Raw genomic sequence first — 26,518 nt, 5'->3', positions numbered from 1 at the left:
GTACACTGGGTGAGCAACCACTAACGATCAATCAATAATTTAACTGCCACCTGGCATGGTGGCAGCTTGGGCGCGCAGCCTATGCAGTGTCCGGAAGGCAGTCAACGTTACAGAGGCCAAGCCACGTCTATTTGCCCGATACACCACAGCTTTCGCTCTCTAACCAAGTTGAGCAGTAGATAAACTGCAGCTAATTTTTTTCTTGGACAGCACTGAGCAACCACAGTAAAAATAGGTGCACTTTGCTTAACTAAGTACGTATAGTCAAACGAGACAATATTTTGCAACCTTTTTCTTTGTTTTTTTGCTTTTAGCACCACACAGTAACTCGCGGCGACGATGATCTTCAAGCTTTTGGGGTGTGGTGGTGGGACAAGCTTTTTTCATCGGCCATAGCACTAGAAGTACAGCTGGCGCGAGCACGTCGCAACCCCCTGCTCTGACTAATCCTAACTTCGGCAGCGCGAAGGTTGTCTGGTGTCACACGAAGTCTTGTTCGAACCTAATGCTTCACCTTTGTTCTACGTTAACTTAGGCGGCGCGATGGCTCGGACTTCTGGTAAGTTGTGCCGTCTCATTGCAGTAAATTTCTGCCAAGGGGGCGCTCCGTAAAACGGCCCTCGCCGTGATCATTGCAAGAGCCCTCCTTTGTCCTATAGCTCTCGGTGAAGTCCGATGCTCTCGCAACGAAGCGGCATTTTTGGCTAGGATGTGCGGTACTCACGGTACTTCCACGGCTCGCTGCAGGACCAGTACGACTGCGAGTGATTGTCGTCGTGCTGGGGTGACAGGTGGAAGGTGAAGCATATGGCCTTCCAGTTGGACGTGTACGACAGGCGCCACCTGCGTGCCCACGAGTCTCGCTGATATGCACTTTTCCAATATCGAAGCACGCGCTTGCGACCGCTGACGCGAAACTCATCACTGAACAAATTTAAAGAAATGTGAACAAATTTTCGCACCCGTATAGCAAGCTACTCAGACAGAGCTAGTTTTTGTTGTTCTCTTTGCTCGTGCTTTGATGCCCTAAGACGCAGCTCATGCAATATTCAGATATACTGAATTACGCAAGGTACCTTGATGAATAAAAGCTTGAATGCCATCTGTCGATCCCCGTTTTTCGTCCAAAGGAATTGATATAAAGAAAAGAAAACGAGGCTTAAGTGAAGTATCTTGAGTAGTTTATATCTAGGGGTCACTTATGAAAAGAAACTCATCTGGTGGGCCTACAATGAAAATGTTGCGGTGAAAAGGGCTCGTGCCGTCGGCATGTTACGTAGATTATGAAGTCAAGGATACAGTATGCGCAGAGATGTACTTTTAATGATATACTTAATGTATATCAGGCCTATTTTAGAGTTTGGATCTGTGCTGTTTTCAGGCTCGGATACATACAAACTTCTTCCTCTCGTCTTTTTGAAGAGGCAAGCACTTCGGATGTGCCTTGGCCTCCCCAAATTTGTGGTTACCAATGTGCTGTACCTTGAGACCCGCATTCCCTTTCTTTTATCTCGACTTCACTTTCTAACTGTGCAAATTTGCCTGATAATCTATGAATCCCATTTTCACCGTTCGCAAGGCATTTTTTGTTGCCGCAAATTTACTTTTTTGGTGCACCGTGGTCACGTTCTCATACCCAACAGGTTGTTTGTGCAGACTACTTGAGCCTTTAGATGTGAAAATTTATAGCATCCTTCCTGCGCTCTGCAGTGGGTCCTCTGTCCACATTGTTTGCGACAAAATTTTCTCCCAAAATGCAAAACTTTCACCACTCCATATTTTAAATGGTCTATTAGAACATGATTTAATGACCTTACCGGCAAATACTGCAATGGCAACCAACGCATCGCAATGCAACGAAAAGGCAGGTCTGGGAATATTCAGTTCGCGTTTAGAATGGTCCGTTTCACTGCGACTTCCAGATTTCACCCCTATTTTTGAAGCAGAGTTTCTGGCATTATAGTACTTACGCTCTCTGCAAGCTAGACTCCCGTATTACCGCAGTGGCAGTAATTACCGATTATTTCTCTTTATTTTCGTCCCTCGCCACGCATTTTGAAGGTGACGCTTTAAACACATTATTTTCCCTGCTTCCTTCACATTTGAGCCTTATTCATTTAATATGAGTTCCCGGTCACAGCAGTGCGACAGTAAATGAGATCGTTGATAACCTCGCAAAGGCTTCCCTAAGCGGCCCCGTGTCACCTATCATCCTGGCTACAACCTGTATTACAACATATAGGTTTCGGCGACGTGCGTTACTAAGCGCGCAAGACACAGCACTTTAAACATCGGCGGATTATCAGCTCCTGAGATTTTCTTGGAGCTGCAAAGTTTGTCTATTTCGGCAGGTTGAAGTATCTCTGACAAGACTGCGCTGCCGTATCCCTTCTCTAAATTTTTATTTACACAGGTCGGGTTTGACGCTTTCTCCCCTCTGTGCATTTTGTCGTGAGCCTGAATCTATTGACCATTTTTGCTCCATTATAACCGTTTCACCTCATTGAGAAGGTTGCTGGAGGAGCCCTTGCAGCATCTTGGCCTTAGTTTGAGCGGCCCGCTCTTGCTATCATTTGCCGCCGGCACACTTTGGTTCAGCTACACATCTGTCTGTACCACTGTTCAAAATTTCTTTCTAGAATCTGATCGACTGTCCTGCTAAGTGTTACAATAATTTTTTTCATTCATTAATACATTTTGACCTAATTATTTTTTTACCTCTATCATTTTTCATTATTATTATTTTTTAAGAAAAACTCATTCCTTTTCAGTCCATGCCTTTCTTGAGGTAGAATCGACAGGTGTTGCTTTCCTGCGTGCTTTTCTTTTGCCTTTACTGAGTAAAGGTGAATAGCAGCCTTTGCCTCCTGATTGTTGGCTGATGCAACATATTTGAAAGGCCAACATCAACAACAACAACAAAAGTATATAGCGGGACGGTGTCCCACCGTCGTCTAACCAAGCCGGCAGGGCACGCGCAGTGCGGCGTGCGTTTGCGCTGATCGAGGACATCCAGATAATTCTCACGCTCTCGCTGTCGGGAGGAGCTGACATTTAACTAAGGCAAGAACTATCGGCGTGGAGCCGAACTCCGACGCACAGACACGGCGGCGATAGAGAGAATTGTATCTTCTCATTGTGGCAGAAACGAAGAGGCCAGCCACAGCCCGCCTTCAAGCCTTTCCCGAGGGCGCCTGTAATGGCTTTGGGCTGCGCCATCCGGACTGCGCCGGGGTTAAACAAAAACCGCATCTTCCCTGTAATGAGAACGCAAACGCAGCGGAAGCAAGCCGTCTTTTCACACGAGTCGCTGCGTACAGAAGACGAAGACATCCTTGGATGCGCTGACCGTACTAGAAATGCTGCTCCGAGTTGACATGAGTCAGCGCACGGTTCCAACGGGGCCTGCGGAGAACCTTGTGGAGAACTTCATGGAACTCCAACAAGGCTGCGCAACGATGGCCCCATCGCCATCATTACTGAAAAGCTGCGAGAGGGCACCGGCCACGCTTCCTGCAGTAAGCTGCTCAGCAAGACTTCGCTCCCTGACTGGCCACTAGTAAAGTTGCTAATTTACCCAGTTAGAAAGCTAGGGACAGCAGACCGTAGCAAACCACCTAGGGTAAAGGCTCTAGTACGCTCATTTTTAACTGCTGTAAATATGTAAAACAATCTGTGCAATCGTCTGCGGCAGCCTCCGCCTCTTAGTAGACCTTGTCAGGCCGCTTCGTTATTGATTTCGAATTCGTCCATGCAACATGAACCGCAACAGCGCCGAGAACTTCCTATCGCAGCATTTGTTAGAAGACTTCCTCGCATCATTCCTTATCTTTGCCAGCTACCTCGTCTATTTGCACATGGGCGGCTGATGCTCTACGGACATACCGAGTTCCCGGGGGAAAATGCGGCGTATTTCTAGATTTCGTCCTGTCTGTCTCCTTACTGCTGCGCTACCTTTCACAAGCGTACAACAGAAATGCATTTGGAGACGAAGCCGTTCTGCATTCATTTATGCCTTGTTGCTCGATTTCACTGGAAAAGTCAATATAATGCTCCTCGAAAGTGAATGGCGGCGCTTCGTTGTGTTTCATGCTAGCATGCTCTTTGCGCCTGGTGGGTACACCCCGCTGCTCTAAAAACAGGAATTAATCGAAAACTGAAATATGCCGACCCATTTCAAAATTTCTGCGCGGAGAAATAAAAAAGAACACTGAGGAAAACTCCATGCGCAGTGAAGATTCACTCTCTGACTTTTTCTCGCGCCTTTATTGAAGTGACAATTGGATGTTAATATCTTCCCGCCAGTAGATTAAAACTCGTGTCGTCCTCGCCGAAAAGATCGGATTGCGGGGTATTAAAGTGATTAACGGTGTATCGTAGCTTTTTGGTCCGAGCGAAAATTCCGTTGTTGGGGGGCGCATTTTTTTTTCTTGCGAAATCGAGTGCTGTCAGCGGCACCTATGTTTCGCTTTTGATACTTTTTCAGCTTATAGAAGCTTCGTTTTTGTAAGAGAGGTCTCGTTGCGATTAGTACCTGGTACTGTACTGATGCATACCTACTCCTATTGGTCTCCAGTGCCCCTTTAATTTACTTATCGCAAATAGTCTACTATGATTTAGACCATTTGAATGCGCCCAATCCAAAAAGATCTGCTGGCATGTCTTCCCTGAAGTCCGGCATCACGGCATCGGACTTAGTGTTTTGAGCATCCACCTGGTATGAGACAGCTGCGGAATTTGACTGAAAATGCCGCAATGTGCCCACTGGTTTCGAGCGGGCACAAATGCTTCCCTGGCTTGGTTCTCGGCTTCCATGGGGTGAAATGTTTTCGAGAGCGCTCTGTTAACCCTACCTAGAGCACATCACAAATTTTCTATGGCGTTCTTTGCAAAATATGCCATTGCGCCATCAATATAAAGTGACCATCAAGACCACATAGTCGGATTTCAATATGCTATCCTGAGCTAGGTAAGCGTTAGCTTGAAGAACATTGTTAACTTCACCTGGAACAACCTTTCATGTCTTATAGAGACACTTCATGAGCCAAATATCAGCTATGAACTTATCTCTGTCATGCATCGCATTTTCACCTTTATGATGTGTTACAACGTCGGTACCGGAACCCGCACAACTAACGCTGTCTACCTCTTTTAACTCGAAATTGTAAGAAGCTCGTGGGACAGAAAAGCGGCGTCGCCAGAGTCTAAGTCTGCCGCGGCTCACCTTGGGCTCCCATAGTTCTGTCGCGTTATTCGTGGTGAAAAATCCCAGCAGCACCAGTGGCGGAAGATTTGTCCAGCAGCTCAGTAAACGCACGGAGCCAGCACCACTTCCCCGTTCTCTCCCCGTGTGCGGATTCTGATAAGGGCTGCCGATAAGCGGCTAACCGGCACCCCCTCTTCCAGCGCGCGGTTGCCAAAGGCGGCTGACGATAAGCGGTAGGGGCCTGATAGAGCTGTGGCATTCTACACTTAGAGGCGAAGCTTAAGCGTCCTCCATGTTTTTACTACTACTCAAAGCAACAGGTGGAATCACCTTTTAAAGCCAACTGCAACTACCAAAGGCTTCAAACCAACCAATAATCAGCTAGCTAACATAATATGGCAGTTGAATTTCAAATGCTCCGGTGCCACTTTCTCCATTTCGTTTTTTCTTCCATTTTAAGACTTAACGACGTAACTCTAATGCCTGTGGCCAAAAGGCTAGTAATAGTGAATAAATAATCAGAAAATGAGCACTCAGTTGCATGTAACGCATGCCCGTATTTTTCTGAAAAACTGCACTTGGGGAACCCAGCGAGGAGTCGAAGGACGCTCACATGTGGGTGCAGGTGAAGCTCTGGCACGTCTCGCCGGCGAACTTCATGACGCAGTCGTCCACCATGTATGTGATAGGATAGGAGTAGTGCAGCAGGTGCTTCATCAACTCCATGTTCGTGCCTATGGCGTACGCCTGGAACAGAACGCCGCTGCGGTCGTCAAGTTGCGCTTGTTAAGCTGCCGTCGAAAAGGAAGCATGGGCCGCGCAGAGTTAATATAGCTCAAACGGTTGCACGCGCGGGGACACCTGGCTTCCCTTCATGCAAAGTTAAAGAAGAGATGACAAGGCTGCGCGGTGTGGCAGGGGCTGTGATAGCACCAGCGAGCAAAGCGCGGATTGTTCTTGTTTGACTGGTGGCAAAGACAACAATGCGGAGTGGAAGGGACACGGCTCCACGTGTCAGCCGTACAAAAGAAGACGTCTTTCATTCCTCGAACTAGTCTTAAGGCAGGGGACCACGCTTTAGCGACCACAGTCCGCTTTTCACAATGTTTGCACGACTGCTGTAGTTCTCCTCAGAATAGAAAAACAAATTTCTGCTGATTGGAAATAAAAATTCATTTACGTTTCAACGTATGCTTTATAAAACGATACTTTTTTTTCATTGCCTGCTTGCATAAGGTTTTGTGAAAAACCTACAGCACCAAAAAGAGGGATGCTTAATCACCTGTTCAATTAAATGTTAATCACAGGAAATATCGAATGGCTTTTGGCATGAATTGGTAGGCATTTAGAACCGGCACTCTACAAACGGTTAAAAAATGACAAAAATGAATATGACGAACTCAATAACTTCCCGTCAAATAGACAAAAATGCCTATAATTATTTTAGAAAATAATCGTCCTGTTATTCAGCTGTATTACGTAGATGATGTCCGCCTTGCTTTACAACCCGCCTACACAGACTGCACCTACGTGTCTCGTATATTTAAAAAAAATCTTTCACAGTTAAAAATTGAAGGATGATGTAGATTTGTTATGCTAAATGAGAGTCAGGTGCTCTAGCACTTAGGTTTTCACTTCGGTCTCGGGTCGAAGCTCGGATTTCAAGGTCAAGCAGAGTTGAGCAAACATCGGTGAAATCGTAGAGGGGGGCCTTCCTGCGACAGCACTAGAACTAGAGGGAACACTTTAGCTCCGTCTTAAGGTTATGATGCAATAGCATTAATGAATATGTCCATATGTACGAAATTTATTATTTTATGCATTACATTCATAACTCCCTGGGAGTCTTCATTCCAGGCTCAGTGGTTCAGCGGTTAAGCGGTGCGTCAATGCCCTGTGATGGCAGGTCCTGCCACTGGTGGGGCTAGCGCATTACAGGTTGCAAGTTCAAATAATGATTGGTCGCGCGAGGTTGCACTTCCGGAGCAACCTCTCGCGATCAATCATTTACTGAACAGTCGCCTGCCACGGTGTGCAGTTTGCTCACGATCCAGTGGGCAAGTTTCGATGAAGTCTCAAGGTCACATGACATAGGCCAGTTTGTCCACAACACGATGGGCACACAGAGGGACCTCGCACAAAACGGTTAAGAGGTTGAGTGGAAGCTCTAGAGCTAACACACTGATAAATAACCCTGAATAACCGCTGCGCAAGCGTCGCCTCGTTGGCACTCGGGTGAAGGGGTGCTGGCAGTGAGGGCTTCCAGCCCGCTTCCATTCATGTGCCAGCGCTTATTGCGCTGCAGTCCTGAGAACTTTTTCTCTTGCTCCACGCACTCGCTTAATTTTCTAGCCACTCTTCTTGCTGACACTATTTTCTTATTTATATGATAGGGCATCCTAGCGAATGTAGTTCCGACGAAATGTGCCGGCGCGCACTTTTCTTATGTGAACGTAGTTTCAGAATAATCTTTATAGTTGCAGCGTTGCCAGTCTCACCCTGCTTTCTCTAATGATATCCGCTGCACTACCTGTACCTAAGTACGTATGACGGACTGGCCATTCGTACATATGTGCCTTGCTTCTGTACAATCTTTAGCGCTGTAGGTATAGAATTTAAAAACCAACTTGCCCAGCATACTGTATTGTGGTACTTTGTTCTTTGCCACCGCATGCCTCGCAGCAAACCATATTGGTTTGTTACGAAGGAGTCAGAATCAGTTGAGTAAACCATCTGCATAGATCGCTGGAAGCGAAGCGTCGGCGGATTTTTTAATACCCATAATACTGCTCTGAGAAAAACCGCCCCTACATTGTGCTCCCACCAAAAGAGCAGTTGACGACTGTGCGAAGAGGCGGCGGAAAGGCTGCGGAGCCTGTCAAGTATATTTCTTACCACGTATTGCTTTCGTGTACTGAGTCCTACTGCATACTTCGTGTGCCAGGGTGTAGCCGTGAAATCGAGTTACAGTTAAGAGTTTCTGCGCCCCTTGAATGCGCGGATCAGCCTCTCCTTGGCCTGTACTGAGGGTCTGAGCAACGGGAAAAATTTTGCGTTCATTTCAGTGACACCACCTGAAAGAAAAATAACAACACTTTAATAAGGCTAGAGACTTACGAATGAAGCATTGGAGCATTCCGCTCGGCCAGCGTCAATGCAAAGCTTGGTGATGTTCACCCTGCGTAAGAAAAAAATACGCTTGGTTCTTTTCACGCCATGCCATTGGAAGCCTCTCATCCCCTTCCCATTGGAACCTAACGAGCACCAGTAAGAAAGGTCGCAGATTTACCGCCAGACGCATACTATGGAAGGAACCACAAAGAATGAAAAGCCTTTCATATTAGCAAGCGTCGCAAGACTGATGTGACCTTAAATCGCGCTAGAAGCTGGCTTAACTTATACCTGATGAACAGGCTCCTTTCTGCGACAGCGTTAGAGCTGCTGAGTTTGTTTTGGGCATCATCAAGTGGCGTTGGCTGATGGTAATCCTCAGTGGTTATTATTGGCTGGCGTCGCAGCCTATTGCCTAATTTTGTGTAGAGGAGAATCGAAAAGGGCCCAAGAGTGTTGCAACTACTACTGACTCCATCTAAGGAGTGTTCGCTACGTGAGCGTGACGTACGTAAAAATGCTGAAATAAAACAACCTAAGAAATAAAAACTCCGGGCACTCTTAACTTCGAGTAAAAATGGAATGCGATGACATTAAATTTCACATTTCTCGCAGTTTCGGCTGCAACTTCCATTTCTGCTTGCCTCCTCTGGATAGTGACCTGTGATTGGTTCCTTTGAGGTCACGTTCCCTTGTTACGTCATAATTCTCTCTACCATTCAGTAAATTTCGTAACACTGGCCAGCGCTGGGTTGCCCCTGAGGTCACCTCTAATGCTATCTAAGTTGGTATCTAGAAAGTGCGCTGCTCACAACTCAGTGGGACGACAGTGATGACGACAGAAGGTCACGAGACTTCTCTCGAACAGTCATTAATTTAACTTTCCTCTGGCACGGTAGAAAGATTGCTAACAATCGGGTGGCCAGGTTTTGAGCTCTTCACATAGTCCTGTGACCTCTTTTGACCAATCAAGGTGCCCATACAGGAGGTTTTGATTACATCACAAGTTAACATTGCCTCACAAAACTATTATAAAAAAGTATTAACCCTTTTCGATAAAAGGTTTTAAGACATCTAAACTGTTGTTTGAAATAAAACACAAGGTAATTGAATTAACCATCATGAAGTCAAAGTTAAAGCAAATAGATTGGGAAGTAAAAGAGAATGGAGCAATAAGAGCAGAAACAAAACAAACAAAATGTAAATAGAACTCAGAAAAAACAGGCACATAAATTAAATGTCAAGTCAGAAACAAAGGAGCGCGATGCAAATTAACAATAAATTATTCACATATACTTAAGGTTGAATCTCTTAGGAAAACTACGCGAAAAAAGGACGGCTGGGTTTCATTTCCTCGTCTACAATTTTTTCGGAGCTTGTCGAACTTTCCGGATAGACACCGACTAGATTGCAAGAAAGTTGTGCTTGTTCTTTCTGTTTTCAGTTTGTTCATTTTCTTTCGAATTAATGTAGAAGAGGGAGAAGAGTTCTCCAGGTGTCTCCTTTCCGATGGCTTGCCGGTGGCTAGTACGCAAGGCGAGCATTTAGCAACCTCGTAGCAACCATCCTCGCAGCATACTCTCCGTAAAAGCTTAAATTCACACTAGTTTATATATGTGAAGTTGATGCATGTTTAATGAGTGTTTGTTGATAAAATAGGATGCCTTCTCTGGAGACCACCTTAAATCTTGGCGAGGGCCTATTAGAAGCCAGGTTAGTCGGGTGCTTTGGGTGCTTTGGCTCTTCGTGGTAAATGGATTTATTTATTAAATGCTCGAGACCCTAACTTCCTAAATGAAGTTTATTCGCATACTTATGCTGAAAATCCCGATAGGTGATAATCTCAATATCTGAAGGTTTAAAGAACACCTCACGACTGAAGGTGTACGGCTGCGAATTGCACGGCTCCTGCTGTTGGCGCATGTGACGGGCCGCCGAGGATGCCCATGCGCCTTGGCGGACTGCTACTGGAGGTTCAGGTTTGAGGAGAGGAGCAGGATGTTAAATGCAAGTCGCATTTCGGGGCTTGACACGAGCCCGAGAGAAAATCTGCTAAAACAGCTTTTCTGGACGAGGCATAGCGCGTACGGCCTGTCATTCATATGGCACCAGCATGCCTCGCAATCGCTCACCCGTTCTCGTTGCAGACGGTCATGGCTGGGAAGGCGATGCCAGAGAGCGGCTGCTGCTCAAACAGCACGGTGGTGCGATACTGCAGGTAGCTGCGCACGTCCCAGATCGAGCTGGCCAGGCAGACGAGCGCGCAGGCGCCCGCGACCACCACCAGTAGGAGCCACGAGGCGAAGTGCACACGTGCAACCACCAGTGAAGACGTGCAGCCCCGCTTCGAAGACAGGCAGCCCTGCGCTTTCGTCATGACTGCCTCAGGACACAGCTGAATTTTCTAGTGCTGTGGAACAAATTGTTTCCTTTGCGCCTTTTTAACGCGATATATCGAGTATGTTGTAGTCTAACAAAAAAAATTCTGGCTTCTCTGTCACAAAGTTCCTGGATTTCCTGTAGAAAGGGGGACGTCTACAGGATTGCTCTGTCTTGCGGAAAAGGGCCACATTCGACAGAGTGGAAAGCATCTTAAAGACAGGTTGCGAGAGCACCGCACGACAGCCGAGTCTTTTTAACGTGGTGCTTGCTCCCCGGCTGAAGATTGCAGCCGCGGCCCTAGCTTGCGTTCAACACCCGTGCACTGCATAGCTTCATAGAAGAGAGCATTACGCAAACTTTCGAGGTTCTCCAAACACACAATGAGGGCAACAAATGCGTTAGCACTGCGTCGGTATCTTCGCCGTCCAAAGTCTTAGGTTTTCTAAAAGAACCGAGTGGCACGTGCACCCGGGTGATTGTGCAGGTTTCCTAGATAGTTTGGATGTCTTGTTCTCTCTTTCTTCCTTAATTTCAAGCGAGGTGATTGGGCATGCATTTGTGATTTGGCGGTTTCAGGCTTTTTGTTTGTGCATATATATTTGCGGTCACGCTATTAAACCATCACTAGAAGTTCAGCGTTTGTCCTCCGCGTGTCTCTTTCCTACATCCTGTCTAATATTGCGCTGAAAAAATGCATTCGAATAAGGCATTTACTGTAGACACCCTAACCGGCCACTTAAATCACCATCATCATAATCATCAGCCTGGCTATGCCCACTGCAGAGTAAAGACATCTCCCATATCTCCCCAATCAACTCGGATCCGCGTCAACCGCGCCCACCGTATCCCCGGAAACTTCTTTATCTCATCCGCCCACCTAACTTTCTGCCGCCCCGTTCTACGCTTACTTTCTCTTGGAATCCACTCCGTTACCCTTAAGGACCAGCGGTTATCTCGCCTTCGCATTAGATTCCCTGTCCACGCCCACATCTTAATCTTCACTTCCAATGGGATGCAATTCACTCACGTTTTTTCCCTTACCCACTCTATCCTGTTTCATCCTCTTAACGTCATGCCTATCATTTTTCTTACCATAGCTCGTTGTGCTGTCCTTAAATTGAACACTTGTCGTTATCCTCCACACTTCTGCCCCACAGGTGTCAGCGAACACACTGCCCGAAAATATTCTCAGATCTCTGCTCACATATTTTATAGACACAATGCGACAGAGTCCAAGCCAATCGGCCCGCTGCTGGATACACTAAGAACGACCCACGCGTGCCTCCGTTCCGCGATCAAGGGACCACACTCGGCACGTACACTTCGCGCTGCCTTCGTTGTCTTCAGGTGGGGTGCGTGCTAAGGGGGGAGGGGGAGAGGCTGCGTGTCAACGCGTTTCATGAACGTCGCCTTTCCCTTATTGAAACCTGTACCGTCGTCGGGCGGGACGCACGGTCGTAAGACGACCCAAACGCTTCGAAACGCCGCCCAGACATCAGATTAGTCTGTAGTTGAGAGCCCGAAGACATGGGGCGGGTACAAAATGCCTAGCATGCTCTTAGGCAATAAGATTTGTCGGGGTAGTTGGTTCATGCTGAATGAAAAGGGTATACTGTGCGGAAGGGTTAAGACAAAAAGAAAGGAACACGCAAGACATCTTAATACGTTAGTAGGTGTCTTGTGCGTTGCTTTCTGTTTGTCCTAATCCATTTTGCAGTATCCAGTTTTCATTTATGCATTTAGGACGCTGCCCAGAAATGCGATGCCCGAAAAGCTCCGCAATTCTTGGTCACATAATCGTTAGGCAGAATGGGACAGCGGTTACGTCAAGGGGCGTGATGCCGGATCCGCTAAGAAAAATATGTCACCTGTATTTGAATTCTGGTACTGCCAAGCGCCATGTGGTCAAAAAGTATACATTCGTAAACTCACTGCCAGTGAAACACACAAAGGCTTTCGTTTATTATTTTTCTTTTACAAACTCACCAATTATTCCTTAATTAGTTTGTTTTGCATTGTTTATTTCAGCATTGTTTTTACCCGTGAAAGGGTTCTAGAAACACAACACTGTAACAAGTCCCGAAATACGTCCGTCTCCCTGTAACAATTCAAACTATTTAAATAAGCTGATAATAAATAATATAGTTGCTACGTTTCCCACAATCATTGCTGAGTGCACTAAAACACAAACTTCGAAGAAGGGTACATTATAAAGAGAAGAAACTGCGTTAAAAATTGCAGGTAAAAGGTTAGGCGAGGGTCCTCTAGGTATATTAATAGAAGGTAGGAAGGTGCAGCAGACAGTCAGGTGGGCAGATGAGACGAAGAGGTTTGCATTTCCACAGCTGGTTACGCTTATGGTGGTAAAACGGTTTCGCTCCGAGCAAAAGGATGTCTTCGCTATAACGCAGGCACCCTAGTGAGAACACACGCATTCACATGCTGCGCCAACGCTTGACTGTCTTGCGCCAAGAGCAGCGCAGTGCCGAGCTTTGCTGCGCCACGCTTGGCCTTCTCACCTGGAGCGCCATGACGAGTCGCCAGAGCACCTTCAATGTAGAAAGTTCCATCCAGAATCCCATGTAGCCGCCCACAACTCCCAGCAGCTGCGTCAACTGATACGCACGGAGAATAGGCTTCGGTCAGAAAGCGTAGTTACCTGGACGACTATTCTTTGCGCTCGGCTAGGAAGGGTAGCAAAAACCCTTGGCTAGGAAGGGTAGCAAGGCAGAAAAACGAACTACTGTCCGACCATCCTTGAGATAATAAAAACTTTCTATTCAGAGTAACTTGTTAGGAGGCACTGGTTCATGACGGAAAGAAGCAAGTGTTGCTCCTTCGTAAACGGCTACAGACAATGCACAAGCGGCTTTTTTGTTTCCGGCATACTTCACCACGCAACGTCACGGGATTTCTCGACGTTACTGCCCGCTAATGGTGCGGCACGTCTACAGTGTTAAAGTTGCAGCCATGAGATCCTGTTTAGCTGACGTAAAATTTGCAAAACGATGCAGAAAGCGTACCACACTTGATATTCTTGAAGGCAATATAACTTTAGATTTGAATGATCTCTGCGTCCGTATTACTTCAATATTTCTAAGCGCGAAAGTGAAAGAACTCGTAGATGCTTCGGTTAGCGCTGTTGAAGCTTTGAAGCACGTTTTGCATTTTCTTTTCTGCGCACCTCTTAATTTGCCGTTCTTGGGGCATTTTTACGCAGTATATATGACTAATGTTTGGAATAAAATCCCTTTTCAAAGTTTGTGACCTCCGCTGTCTACCTCTATCCGTTCATTGTCTTCGCACTGATAAAGCAAGACATTTCAATCAGCCAGCCGACATTTGAACTCTTTTCCTGTCGATGCCTTTCCTCCCGGTGGCACCGCAGTAGCCGTGTGTCATTTTTATCAATTCGCCTATGCACTATGTGTGGCACGCGCAGCCTGCTTACTTAATGCGGGGACTACTCTTAAAGGGTCATTAAGGGCAAACTGAACTTGCCTAGTTTCGATAGGCTTCGTCATTCTATTGAGAAAGAAAACCCTCTCGCTGAAGAGGGATCTCTTAAAAGGCACAGAAGTCCAAAAATATGAAGTGCAGATTTCGCCATCACGAGGAGATCTCGCAAGTAAAATGCGTACGTCGACATCGTTTTCCGCGCTGCTCCCTGAGGCTATGCTACACTAGAATTGAGTTCAATTCAGTGGCAACCACACTCTTTAACAAAATTCTTGCTACTTACTAAAAAACACTCTTAATAGCTGCCGTTACTACCTCTCTCAGCATTTACTTGCTCGGAACTAAGTGTTCATGAGCGCGAATCCAACGCAAGCGCTCTCATTACTTGCAACCTACTTGCAACCGTAGCTTTCTCATGGCATATTCAGCACACTAACTGATTACCATGGTTTGCGCAGCGTCCCTGCGTGATAAATGAATATTTATTACGCCGCCAAGAAAACGAATTCAAAAACTAGCGCAAGAAAATCGACTACATGGACTGTAAATATCATAAGACATATCTAGCGCTGCGTTTGTGTTACACTGTGAACAAAAGGCAGCAAACAGGAAATAGGAGTGTTTAGCAATCCTGATTGCTTGTTGCTAACTTTCGACTATCGACATTTACTAACGTTTTACTACCGCTGGTTGCTCGTAACTACCTCGCTGGTAAATGTGTAGTTATCCTCGAAAAAATATAGAAGGGGAATGACGCTGGCAGAGGTGTGAATAGCTTCGTTATGCCATTAAGTATTTTCGCTGTGTCATGCGCAGTGATGAATTTACCGTTTGTGCTGTCCACGTTAATAACTAAGGGCAGTATCTCAGCTTATAATAAACTCTGCACATGTCCAAACAAAAACATTAATTTGAAACCCAGTGTTTCGAAGGCGGCACGGCTTCTTCATCACGGTTGACTGGGGGCAGTAGCTTCACACCTTATGAAAGAGCCGAGGCGGCTTCGAAACGTTGGGTTTCAAATTAAAGTTTTTGGTTGGAGATGTGCAGAGTTTATTATATCTCTTCAAACCGAACCAGACGAGAAAATGTTTCAAAATGTTTAGTTTTCAGTAACTCAGCTCAACGGTTTATAGCTACTAGCCGTCAAAGAAGAGCCAGAGTTTCACCCCTGTCACACTAGCAAATTTAGTGTCATTCGTTTCGAATGACATTCGCACCTAATGCGATTAACCTGCTGCTACACGGGATCATTAAATGTCATTAGGTTCAAATGAGATTCGCTATCGAATGAGTTCACGAAACTCATTCGCATTCGATGTCGAACCGAATGTGAACTCTGGACACCATACGCGCAGCAGAAACAAGCGACGCGAAAAAATAGTGTGCGCATTGTCAAAGTTAAAAATTGTATTTATTTAGTTCTGCTAAAAAAAATGTTAATTTTGGTGTGAACTTCTCCACATTTGTAGCTGTCGTGGATAACTATTACTCTCAGTCCCAGCAGCAGCCAACTGCAGCAGCCGACCGTGAAGCAGGGCCTTTCCTGCGACCGCCGATCATTTTGGGTTGCGTGTTTCTTGCTGGTTGGCGTTCCATGTTCGTCTAGCTCGGAAGTACTTAAAGATGCCACTGAGCACTTCACTTTCCAGAAGTCATTTCCATGCTCCACGCGTCGCCGCGCGCCACCGTGTCAGCCATTTTGTTTGTTTACATTTTTCGGATTTGTGGTTGACTTTGTACTTGGCTTGGCTTTTAAGGGTTGAAGTGCCGCAGAATGGCCAGAAATAATATTTTAAGCTTATAATATCGCACAGAAATGTTCTCACTCGCTTTTAAAACACTGCGCAACAATATGTACAAATATTATGCGCGTTGATGTGTTGGAATTGTAGTATTTTTTTTCACTGATCGTCACTGCCATCATTTCGAATGACATTATTTTTACCCGTGTAGCACCGAAAGACACCGAATGACATTCGAGGCATCGAATGACATTCGATTAGAATGACATTAAATTTGCTAGTGTGACAGAGGTATTAAAAGCTGTGTATAGAGAGCAAGAGATAAGCTGTGCGCGCAGAGTAAGCATGTCGCGCCTCTGTGGCTCCTCCTAATTTGTGAGTTTCTTGTTTCCTGTAGTTTCATTTCCGCCGGTTCGAGCCTCTCGTTGATGTCAATGCCTGGTATGCTTCGAACGTTTCAGTTCAGCATGCATGTCTTATCCTAAGTATTTCTGTTGTGGCCACAACATTGCTGGAACCTCTCCTGGTGTCCGGCACTCATCACGTCGAATTTGTAGCTTTGTATTATTTGTACTATTCAAAAGCTAACGCACCACGCACGCACGCACACCATACTAGAACTGCCGAAGAACGCACGTGTCAAACAGCTGCTATCATTTTCTTAGGAAGTACCACGACCTTTATTTAAATAGCACGGTTGCTCCGGCACATATGTTTTGAGGAATTTGTTATGATCGGTTCCTGCTCTATTCTTACTAGGCTTTCTTGATGAGTCCATGAACGTGAGCTTAGCCGTCCACGTTCGTGACAGTAGTCCTCGTCGCCGGCACCCTTCGATGTAGAAGAAATAAAAAATTGTGGTAAAGATCAGTTACCAACTCTCTCGGTAGATAACTGAGGCAGGTTTCATGAACAAGCATTAAGAGGTCTTGTCAGTAGGCCTCAGTAGCCTTGTTGGAAAAAGAGTTTGTGTTTCTTTCCGATCCCCTTTAATTTCTTGGCGCCTTGGTTTATTACGCGGCTCCTTTTCACAACCAGCTTATTCACCACTTCTGTCTTTGGACATTCATAAGATGCTACTTGTATTCTTTTATTCTAGTTTTCATTACTCTCTTAGCTTTAGCCATCATTGTTCGTTTAGGCCGATTTTGTGGTTAGCCCTCAGCGCCCCGTTTTAAGCCGTGTTTGTTGCTGTGTAGCAATGCATTATTTTAGGCCCCGTTCTTGGTTGGCTTTCATCGCTTGCTTTTAGGTTGTCAATTGTTCCTATATTACAACCACCCTTCAACTACATTCTCTCTCTTCATGTATGTCTTCACGCTGTTCTCCGAAATTTTAATATTTGTCGTTCACATCTTTGCCTTTTGCATTTTATTGTTTTTATCTTTTTATCTCTGTCATCGCCAAGCCGCACAGGACTGCGGGCGCGCGTAGATATTTATTTTTGCAAAGATTTGTTATTATGACCATTTCCCCTTCACTTCACTGCGCTTGTTGGTTTTCGTGTACTTAGGGGCGTGCCTGACACCTTGCCAGCCACAATGGGTAAATTCATCTTGTCCCTTTTGCTTTTGTGTAGTGTGGTTTAAAAATGCGCTTGCGCGCATCTCCAGTTTTTTTCTGGTTTTTTTACTTTCATTTGCGCATGCACCATGTAATCACTGGCTAATCTTGGGTAACTGTATAAAAACGTGGGGTTCGCCCTTCTTTGATATTAAAGTTGTTAGTCCTGTCTTCGTCCGTCCTCTGCCAGCGCTACAATGTTCAGAATGTCAAATCAACTTGCCCAGCAACATACCTTGCTCTAGTTAGTGATATCAGATTTGTAATGGGACCAACTGGCAGGAGCTCAAGCAGAGCAGCGAAGACGTATCCGAAGTGCAGCCGGCATGTTGAGCGACGCCTGTGCTTCAGAGCTCCAGTATTTTACCTCTGATGCTATGCATATTTTTAGCGTGGCTCTGAGACAGCTTGGCTCCCTTCAGAGCGGAAAATTGCGAACATAGTCTTACTGCTCAAAGATTCTAGGAAAGTTTTTCTAATATATTACATTCGGCCGATTTCCCTCGTGTCTAATTTAGTAAAACTTATGACCGCATTGTTCACAGCCGTCTTACAGGCTACGTTATGGCATCCAAGTCTTCAGTGCTTCACAGATAGGGTTTCGCGGAGAATGCTCGATCTGGACTGCCCATTTAGATTTGGAAAGCAGAATTAGGGTTGTAATGGAGAAGAAAGAGGTTGGAGTTTTAGCACTCTGGATATCGCCAAAGCATACGGCAGCGTAGAGCATTCGATAGTATTGAACAACATTTACGAAATTCGGCCGCCATTTTACATTCTTGCATGGTTAACGGAATTTCTAAAATATCGACGTTTCTTCTGTTCCGACGGTTCCTTTACTTCCGAAAACTTTTTCAGACTGGAGGTGTGCCTCAGGGATCGATCCTGCCACCTTTACTTTTAACACTCTCATGCGGGGCATACCTATTCAGGGTGACGTCAAAGTGCATGTCTATGCGGATGACATATCCTTTTTTGCATCTGCTAGAGATATTTATTCACTGTACCAGCTATTTCAAGCCCACCTGAATGCCGTGGAACTTTGGCAGAGTAAGTTACATTCAATACTCCTCGTTAACAAATCTTCCGTTCTCGTTCTCCGACCAGCGTCCGCTCTATGTCTACGGTATCATGGCGCCCAAATCCCACAATTTGAGCCCTTAAATTACCAAGGTTTTATAGACGACCCCCAATTAGACTGGCGACCTCATATAAAAGTATTGTCCTCAAAGGTGAGCGGGCTCTCGGTCGCCTGACGCGAATCAGCAATAAGAAATTTGGTATGCGCAGAGGCACTCTAATATTTCTTTAATAGACTTACGTAGACCAATTCTGAAGTTCAGTGGCGTTCTGCTCTTCGGTTGTCCTTTAGGTACAAAATTCAACCCCCGGTGTTTTTGAAGAGGCGCGCTCTATAGCTTTGCCTGGGTTTACCAAAATCAGTGGCAAATTGTGTGCTCTTTCTGGAAGCTCGCACACGGAACTGGAACTCTCGCTGGTAGCTTCTCACAGTGCGCACCTTCTTGCGGGACTTGAGCCTATGCCTGGAGCGGTTCCACCCATTTTTCTCACAAACCCTGCCTTGTTCCTAGATAAACATTGGCCGTAATACAAGCTGCCTTAATGTGTGTTGACAGAGTACCTGTTTTCTAGAATTGCTGTATCGCTTGGGTCCGTGCAATGCGTTAGCAATGTGCACGCTGCTCCAGCTGTTTGCTCTGACCATACACCTGCCGAAATATGCAAATAACTTGACTGCCAATGTGTTAAATGGTCTCCTGGAGGAGTATCTGTTCCAGTATCCGAGCCATGCTGTTATTTTCACAGATGCCTTTCAACATGGCGAAAAAGCAGCTGTAGGAGTTTATTCCCTCACACTAGATTGGAGTTATTTGATTCGGGTCCCAGATTATACGCCAGGTTTTTCTGCTGAATTTATCGCTATTGGCATGGCCTTTCAAAAAGTTCCCCGCTATATCACTCATGTAATCATTCTTGCGGACAGTCTTTCTGTCTTGGCAGTGCTTGCAAGCTCGAGCACTAGTCTCTTGTACCGATCCCTAATGTACTTTGTGCCCCTTTATGTGCAAGAAGTGCGTTTTCAGTGAATTCCAGGGCACTTTGGCATTATATCAAACTCGACGGCCGATGTCTTAGCAAAATCATCCATCAATGGGCCTGTTTTCAACGTCGTTCCAAACCTTCCCATGCTGACCAAGTCCTGTTATGAACGTTTCCAAGTACACCAGAACTTCAACCAAGAGCCCATCCTTGCTACAGCGGACTATGAACACTTGTAATTAGTATGAAACGTTCGTTCATGTGCATCAAGGCAATGTGAGGTTGCCATGACGCTGTTGCGCTGCAGGATTCCTCGTCTCAATCTTTAATGTCGTTCTGGATTCATGCCGTCGAATCAATTTTCCTCATGTGGAGACGTTGAATCCTTACACGATTTCATCCTCTCCTGCCGGTGGCTTGCACGGCAAAGAATTGGGTATTTGCAAATTCCCCTTGTTCAATTAGGGCTATCGTTTACTCTCAACGTCCTATTCTCCTTCGGTGCAACCGACAAAGGGCATGCTTTAAGCTGATGTGTGAGCTTCTTCGCAGGTATGTTATCGAGACCAGATTTTTGTGTTGAATCTTCTTTCCCTTTACTTTTATCTCAAAATTTATTTATTTATTTAAGATTATTTCTTTTTGATTCTTTTATTTTAACACGCAACTCTTTGCTTCCGCAATCTTCATTCCTATCTCCTCAAACCTCTAAATTTTCGTTATTCGTTTTCCCAGATGTTTCATTTTTTTTATTTATCAGCCTCTTGAGATAAGCCTGGATGACTTTGTGTCCTGTTTGGATTTGCCCCAAACACTTGCCAATCCCCTACCGTGGGCATGTGCCATCGCATCGCTTCTGAGGCAACAACAACGCCTGTGAGTGTGTCAATCGTGACGCTCTTCGGCCAGCGCCCACCAAACTGCGCTTCGAAAAAACACCTTTACATTTAGTGGAGGTGTCTCGGTTCCCGACCCGGTCCTCATCCTGGAGCTTCGAAGCCGAACGTTACTCCCCCAGCCACCATGCCATACGGTACGAGCCAACCATCGGCGCCCGTTCCTAGCAACGTTCTCTGTTCCGGGGTGCAGCGCCAGCGTGACCTTTCACTATTCAGTGGCACCGACTACCAGGACTTCGACGATTGGCTGGCGTCCTGCAAGCGCGTCAGCTGTTACAATCGGTGGGACGATTATGTTAAACTGAGAAGCGTCCTCTTCTGCCTCACGGACAATGTCAATCTGTGGTTTTGCAACCATGAAGCCGGCCTCCCCACCTGGTCCTCCCTCACCTGGTGCTGACAATTCAAACTCTACTTATAATGTCGCGTTATGTGCGACTACGGCACATTTCAGTGCAAAGGCTGACGTCAAAATGACTTCGTGCTGTCCACGATAACTCGAATAAAAAAATTACATCAGCCGTAGAAAAAAGTGGATCCACAACGTCGCCCTTAAGGACTTTGTTCCGACAAAGCCCTCCATCCTAGGCGAGGTAGACTGCATTTCTTGGTAGCTAAACTGGTGTGTACACTTGAAACTTCTTGCGAGATGACCAGGAAGCTGACAATCTTGCTTAATTCGCTGATCATTGTTCGTCGTTTCGCGCGTTATTCTTTCGATTTGATGGCTTTACTCTGCGTATTCTATTCCTGATGTTGGCGTGCGGGATACACCCATAATAGCCAATTTAATTTCTGGGTCTCAGTCTGGGTGGCCGCAAAAAACGTTTGCATCGCAGACGTTAATTTTTTTGGCAGCGTATACGTGTGCTTTTGGCGTGGCGCAGAATTGAAAACAAATTTATTTTCGCCGCTTATAAGCCGGCTTCTCTGCCGTGTGCCCAGAGCTCTAGTGTAGTAGCTTTAAGACGTTATACAATCTTCTGCCTAGGGATAATAGGGTTTAGACGATTAGACCGATTAATGCGTTCGTTCGGCTATCCCGACTGTGCGCTACTCTGCCGCTACTCCTACGTCTAACACAACTTGAGGAGCGGGTCCCATAAAAGGTGCCTGTTATATAGGGTGAGCTTTGACACGTCGAAGGCGAAACTGATATGTTATACTACATTGATTGATGTTTTTAAAATTACATGAGGTTTTATACCTCATGCAGTTTTATAAACCTGTGTAGTTTATAAAACATTACGAATAGTTTCAACGAAGATCGTTTGGTCACAGAATGGCTACATCAGTGCTGATCGCGCCTTCCAGCGCTCAATATTCATTCAGCACTAGCACCTGGCTTATGGTTTATGGGGTTTAACGTCCCAAAGGTACTTAGGCTATGAGGGACGCCGTAATAAACGGCTCTGGAAATTTCGACCTCGGGGGGTTCTTTAACATGCACTGACATCGCACATTAGATGGGCCTCAAGAATTTAGTGTCTATCGAAATTCGACGGCCACGGCCGGGATCGAACCAGCGTCTTTCGGGGCAGCACGGGCATCTGAGGCACTCCTTAAATACATTCGCGGGGTGAGTCGAGATAATATCATCTTTCCATTACTTAATCTAGTTTTCCGTTGGCCCTGGCAATCACTACAAAATTTTAACCCAGTCCCTTGGCTAGACTCACTTCAGCAGTAGTCGAAAAATTTGAAAAAAATAGGAAATAATATTTTTTTTCAAGCAGCTGTGAAATTTGTATTGATCAGGCAAAAAAGCCGCTGCATGTGCTTCACCCCGAGGAGCCAAGAGGAAATTCTTCGGTCTGAAACTTGCTAAAAAAATTAATAACGCGGAAACACCAAATTTCCCCAACTTTTTCGCAGCCACTATTGCGCTTCTGAAACTTCACCTTTAAAACGAAATCTTTAACTAAATTACCGCAATTATAGCTCGCTCGATTGCGAAAGAACAGCTTCAAAAACAACAGTAATTTTGTGAAAATGAAGCGCTAGGTAAAATCTGCATTTATCGGAGCGTCAGTAAGCCGAGAAGTATACAAGAAAATGCCACAATAACTTAAACCTTATGCTATTAAAAACTGCCCAACTGAGGAGGTCGGCATACGCTATGGTTGTTCATGCCGTAAGCGCTCATGTCTAGCGGATTGATTGCTCAAACAACAAGGTGTTAAATGGGACTCGTGTTCGAGCCAAGCATGTCGCATCACTTTCTAGTGGTTGTTTTTATTAATATAGCGTGAAAAAAAAACGCAAACATACACACGCTCACGTGTGGCAGCCAACACATCGGACTGGCGAGCACTCGATGGCCTTCTATACGTGTCGTGCGCGTCGCGTGGTTAATTTAGGAGGAAAGCGCTGGATTAGAGGAGAGTTTCGATACTTTCAATAACAAAGCATTTTATTTGAAGTGACATAGCGGTGCTTATGTGCAGCGGCCGCTGGAGAAGTCCCGCGATTTGATGTTCGCCGCTACCCGAGCAAATGGCGCGAGCAGTGTAAACTTTTCTCGGTGCGGAATCTACCTCTGGGTAGAACACTATTTTGTGGCCATGTGTTTGTGTGTGCAGTGCGCTTAGTATACTAATCAATATGTGTGTATATAGAAACGATATTATGTGCATAAAATGTTGTGTGGACGAGTTCAATGCCAAGGACGTGGAACCTGCGTTGTGATAGATGTCTGAATACGAACAAAGAACAGTGGCTCTGAGTGCAGAGAAACCGCTGAAGGAAGCCATCGCTTCGTGCCCTCAAAGGCGGAGCCTAAATGTCCTCCTATTTTTTTATATCCTTATACCTACTATAGGGAAGGCGCAGACGAGAACTTTGCTGCTTTAGCTCTCCTCGCGGTCAGGTGAACGCACGCAGCCTCCGCAGAGGACGAACATCTCGAGCCATGCTATGACTGCCGGCATCCACCGGTCTGAAGCCCCATCGTTTTTGCTCCCCTTGGTCCCTGGAGTCTGGAGTCGAGCTTCCCTGCAGAACACTCCTGCTAGAACCCCGTCCTTCTTTGGTTAGCTGCGCAAGGTAGCAGTGGAGGGCGCCGGTGCTCGCGTAGGCAGCTGCACATTCAGTGCGAATGACACGCCGGCACCGGAAAAAGATGATCTTCAGTCTTCGGCGCGCGAAAACAGAAGCCCGCGGCCACGCGCACGCCACTCCGGTTGCCAGTAGAATGTAGCCTCGCGGGAACAAATTTTATGAGCTACCTCCGTCTGGACTCTTAGCAAGGGCGGCGCCGAGTTGGCCGAGGTGGCCAGGTGAACATTCGCCTGAAAGTTAAGGTGGTGAGATGGACATCCTTGTCTTTCTAGTCTAGCCCTTCCGAGGAACATCTCATCGGCTGTCGCTAGGCGGCATTGGCGTTATTGTGTCTCTAGCAAAAACGTCGGCAGAGACACGGCACAAAACGGCACCGCATAAACTACCTAAATTATAAATTGCAAAATAAGTGTGCGCTAAAGGAGCACTGAAAAACTGGTAGGGCTCATCATCCAAACTATCATGAAGCTATAATCACTGCGATTAAAAAAATGAAATTTGGAATATGGCGGCTATCTGACATACTGTATTTGCCCACAGAAACAGGCTACCGAAATGAAATTAAACAGTGATGACATAACCCTGCCTAGATTCTAATGCGGTTAATGACTGTGCAACTATGCATCAGGTGGCAATGGTGCTCGCGCATGCATGCGCATGCGATCTTGAGCAGCTCGCTCATGGGCAGCGTCTTAACTTCGAGCTATTGTCCGGCGTTTGATTTCCACGTGAATGACGCGTTCTTGTCCACGAGCGCAGCGCAGAGACTGGATGGAAACTTAAGCGCCTCCGTTGGTATCCATATAACGAATCATTCCTTTTCCGAAAACCTCATCAAAATGATAGGTTTTTATTTCAAGAAATGGCTACATACCATACCTGAAGGACGACAACACCATAATTTTTTTTTCAATGGAGCAATATGTGATTAGCATGTTTCTGTTTATATATATATATATATATATATATATATATATATATATATATATATATATATATATATATATATATATATATACAATTGCCGGCGAGATCCGCAAGGCTTATTGTACCTGTAGCTTGCAACAACCTAAACCCGACTGAACTCACAATACGGTGTCACATGGTCACGTGACATAAGTCGCTTATCTAGGTTGTTCTCCGGAGATTTTTCGCTGACAACGCAGACGGCGACGACGCCGGAAGTTAAGGAGCAAGGGCTTCTTCCCGTATATGTTGCGACAAGATAACACTGAAATTCTGCTATTGATTTTGACAAGTTTATCATTGCTCAAATGGCAAAACTGCGCACAGGGCTTTCTCGCACCACCTGCAACAGGGGCGTGTTTATTTCCAGACACACTTTTCATTACCATCCATCTTAAGACAGCCCCTATTTTCTACTTTTGATGCATTGTCAAGAAGGTCATCACTATCGTCGTATTCTACACTGAAAGGACTAAAAATGTTCAAGATGTTTTCCATTCACTGTCACTCAAATCTGTGGCATCACCGCTCTCGTGTTGATCCAAGTTCTCGTGCTCAATGAAATGCCTCGAAGTTCTGGTAAAAATTGCGGCAGTCTTTTCGTACACCTGCCGTCACCTGTTGGCAAAGCGAAAAAATGGCAATGGACGAGCCGTAATGACCTGAGGCTGGACAAAGAACGCCAGAAAAACACATGACGAGCCAAACTCCTCTTAAGTAAAAAAAGTGACCGCAGGGTTTTGACGAGCCACACTCGTCAAATTCAGCTAGGGGGTTAATGTGGGGAGCGGCGCCTCTATAGACGTTAGGCGTTGTTGTTTCTTGCTTCTTATATCACGTGACATACGAGTGCTGATTTCTGCTACTTCTGCAAAGGTCACTGCTTGGGAGCGTCGGGGGGAGTTATCCAGGAAGAAGCAGACCACCCGCAAGCGAGGCCCCATGAATGGAGCCCTAAAGACAAGAGGAGACAAGAATTCTATTGTGGTTACTAAATATGTGTACAGGCGGAGGGAGCGGGCACCCCACACATGACTGTGACGACCACGGCATGCGAAAAGGAAGGGGCGAGTCCTCGGCTCTCTGGACACGTAGGCAGCCGCGCCGATAAAGTCTGCCGCAATCGGATCGCCGGGCAGGCGGCAGTCTGGAGGAAGCCCACAGTGTGCTCTTACGAGACGGCGTCCGGGAGTAGGTGCACCTCCGCTTGCGTCGCCCCCGGCGGAGCTAACTTACTCTGTGCTCTTCCACTCCGCTGACTCCCTTTCCTTCTCGTGCTCCGAAAACACGCCTGAAGGCCGCTCTCACCCTTACCTGACCCTACGCTGTCTTCTTTTCTTTACGTGGAGCTCTGTCCGGCATGATTGGCGTCTTGATGACAACAGCAGTGAACTCGCTTTTTACAGGGCCTGTCTCCTTAATACGTGGCGTTTGTACATGTTGCAGTTAAGTTACTGCAGGAAGGTGTCTACAGTTTCCCACGCGCAAATAGGTTGTAAAAAAATTCCACTCCTTATGAGAAGAACCGGCGTATTCAGCATCCCTTCCCTTACGGCGCGGTTCAGGTGTCCAAAGATATGAGACAGATACTGCGCCATTTCCTTTCCCCAAAAACCAATTATTATTATTATTATTATTATTATTATGAGAAGAATCATTTGTAGCAGTGGCACCCTTTGGTACCCTGGCACAGTTTCATCCCTACTGCTAGACACTGGCAGTCAAGTGCTTTCTGTCGTTAGCAGTTCTGCCATCTGTATTTGCACACCTTAGGCTCAAAAGGTGGCTTTTCATGAAAGTGCATGTTAAAAAACCCTATGTGGATTGAATTATTCCGGAGCTTCCACTACGGCGTAACTCATAGCAAATTTGCTGCTACCGGACATTAAACTCCACATACCATACCATACTATATATACCATATCATACCATACCACACCATACCATACCATCAGTTTTTCAACCACGATTTATGGTTCACGCTCCAAACTAACCCTTAGAGATTATGGCGCGTCATCAATCCACGTTCTTGTCTTGATATCTTTCTTGTCAACAACAACGAAGTA

The 26,518-nt window shown here is 45.9% G+C and overlaps 1 protein-coding gene across 1 annotated transcript in view; it reads right to left on the bottom strand.

Moving 5' to 3' along the window:
- The window catches only part of LOC144120358 (uncharacterized), a 333,822-nt gene that overhangs the window by 223,175 nt on the left and 84,129 nt on the right, over positions 1 to 26,518 (bottom strand). The window contains exons 10-14 of the mRNA XM_077652721.1: positions 13,219 to 13,314; positions 10,450 to 10,679; positions 8,324 to 8,384; positions 5,820 to 5,953; positions 725 to 843 (exon numbers count right to left, since the gene is read on the bottom strand). Coding sequence (XP_077508847.1) covers positions 725 to 843; positions 5,820 to 5,953; positions 8,324 to 8,384; positions 10,450 to 10,679; positions 13,219 to 13,314 — 640 coding nt within the window. The remainder of the gene's footprint in view (positions 1 to 724; positions 844 to 5,819; positions 5,954 to 8,323; positions 8,385 to 10,449; positions 10,680 to 13,218; positions 13,315 to 26,518) is intronic.

Source organism: Amblyomma americanum, chromosome 2, assembly GCF_052857255.1.
Source record: "Amblyomma americanum isolate KBUSLIRL-KWMA chromosome 2, ASM5285725v1, whole genome shotgun sequence".
NCBI lineage: Eukaryota > Metazoa > Arthropoda > Arachnida > Ixodida > Ixodidae > Amblyomma > Amblyomma americanum.
The sequence above is the reverse complement of the archived record's forward strand: the minus strand, read 5'-3'. Positions and strand labels throughout refer to the sequence as shown.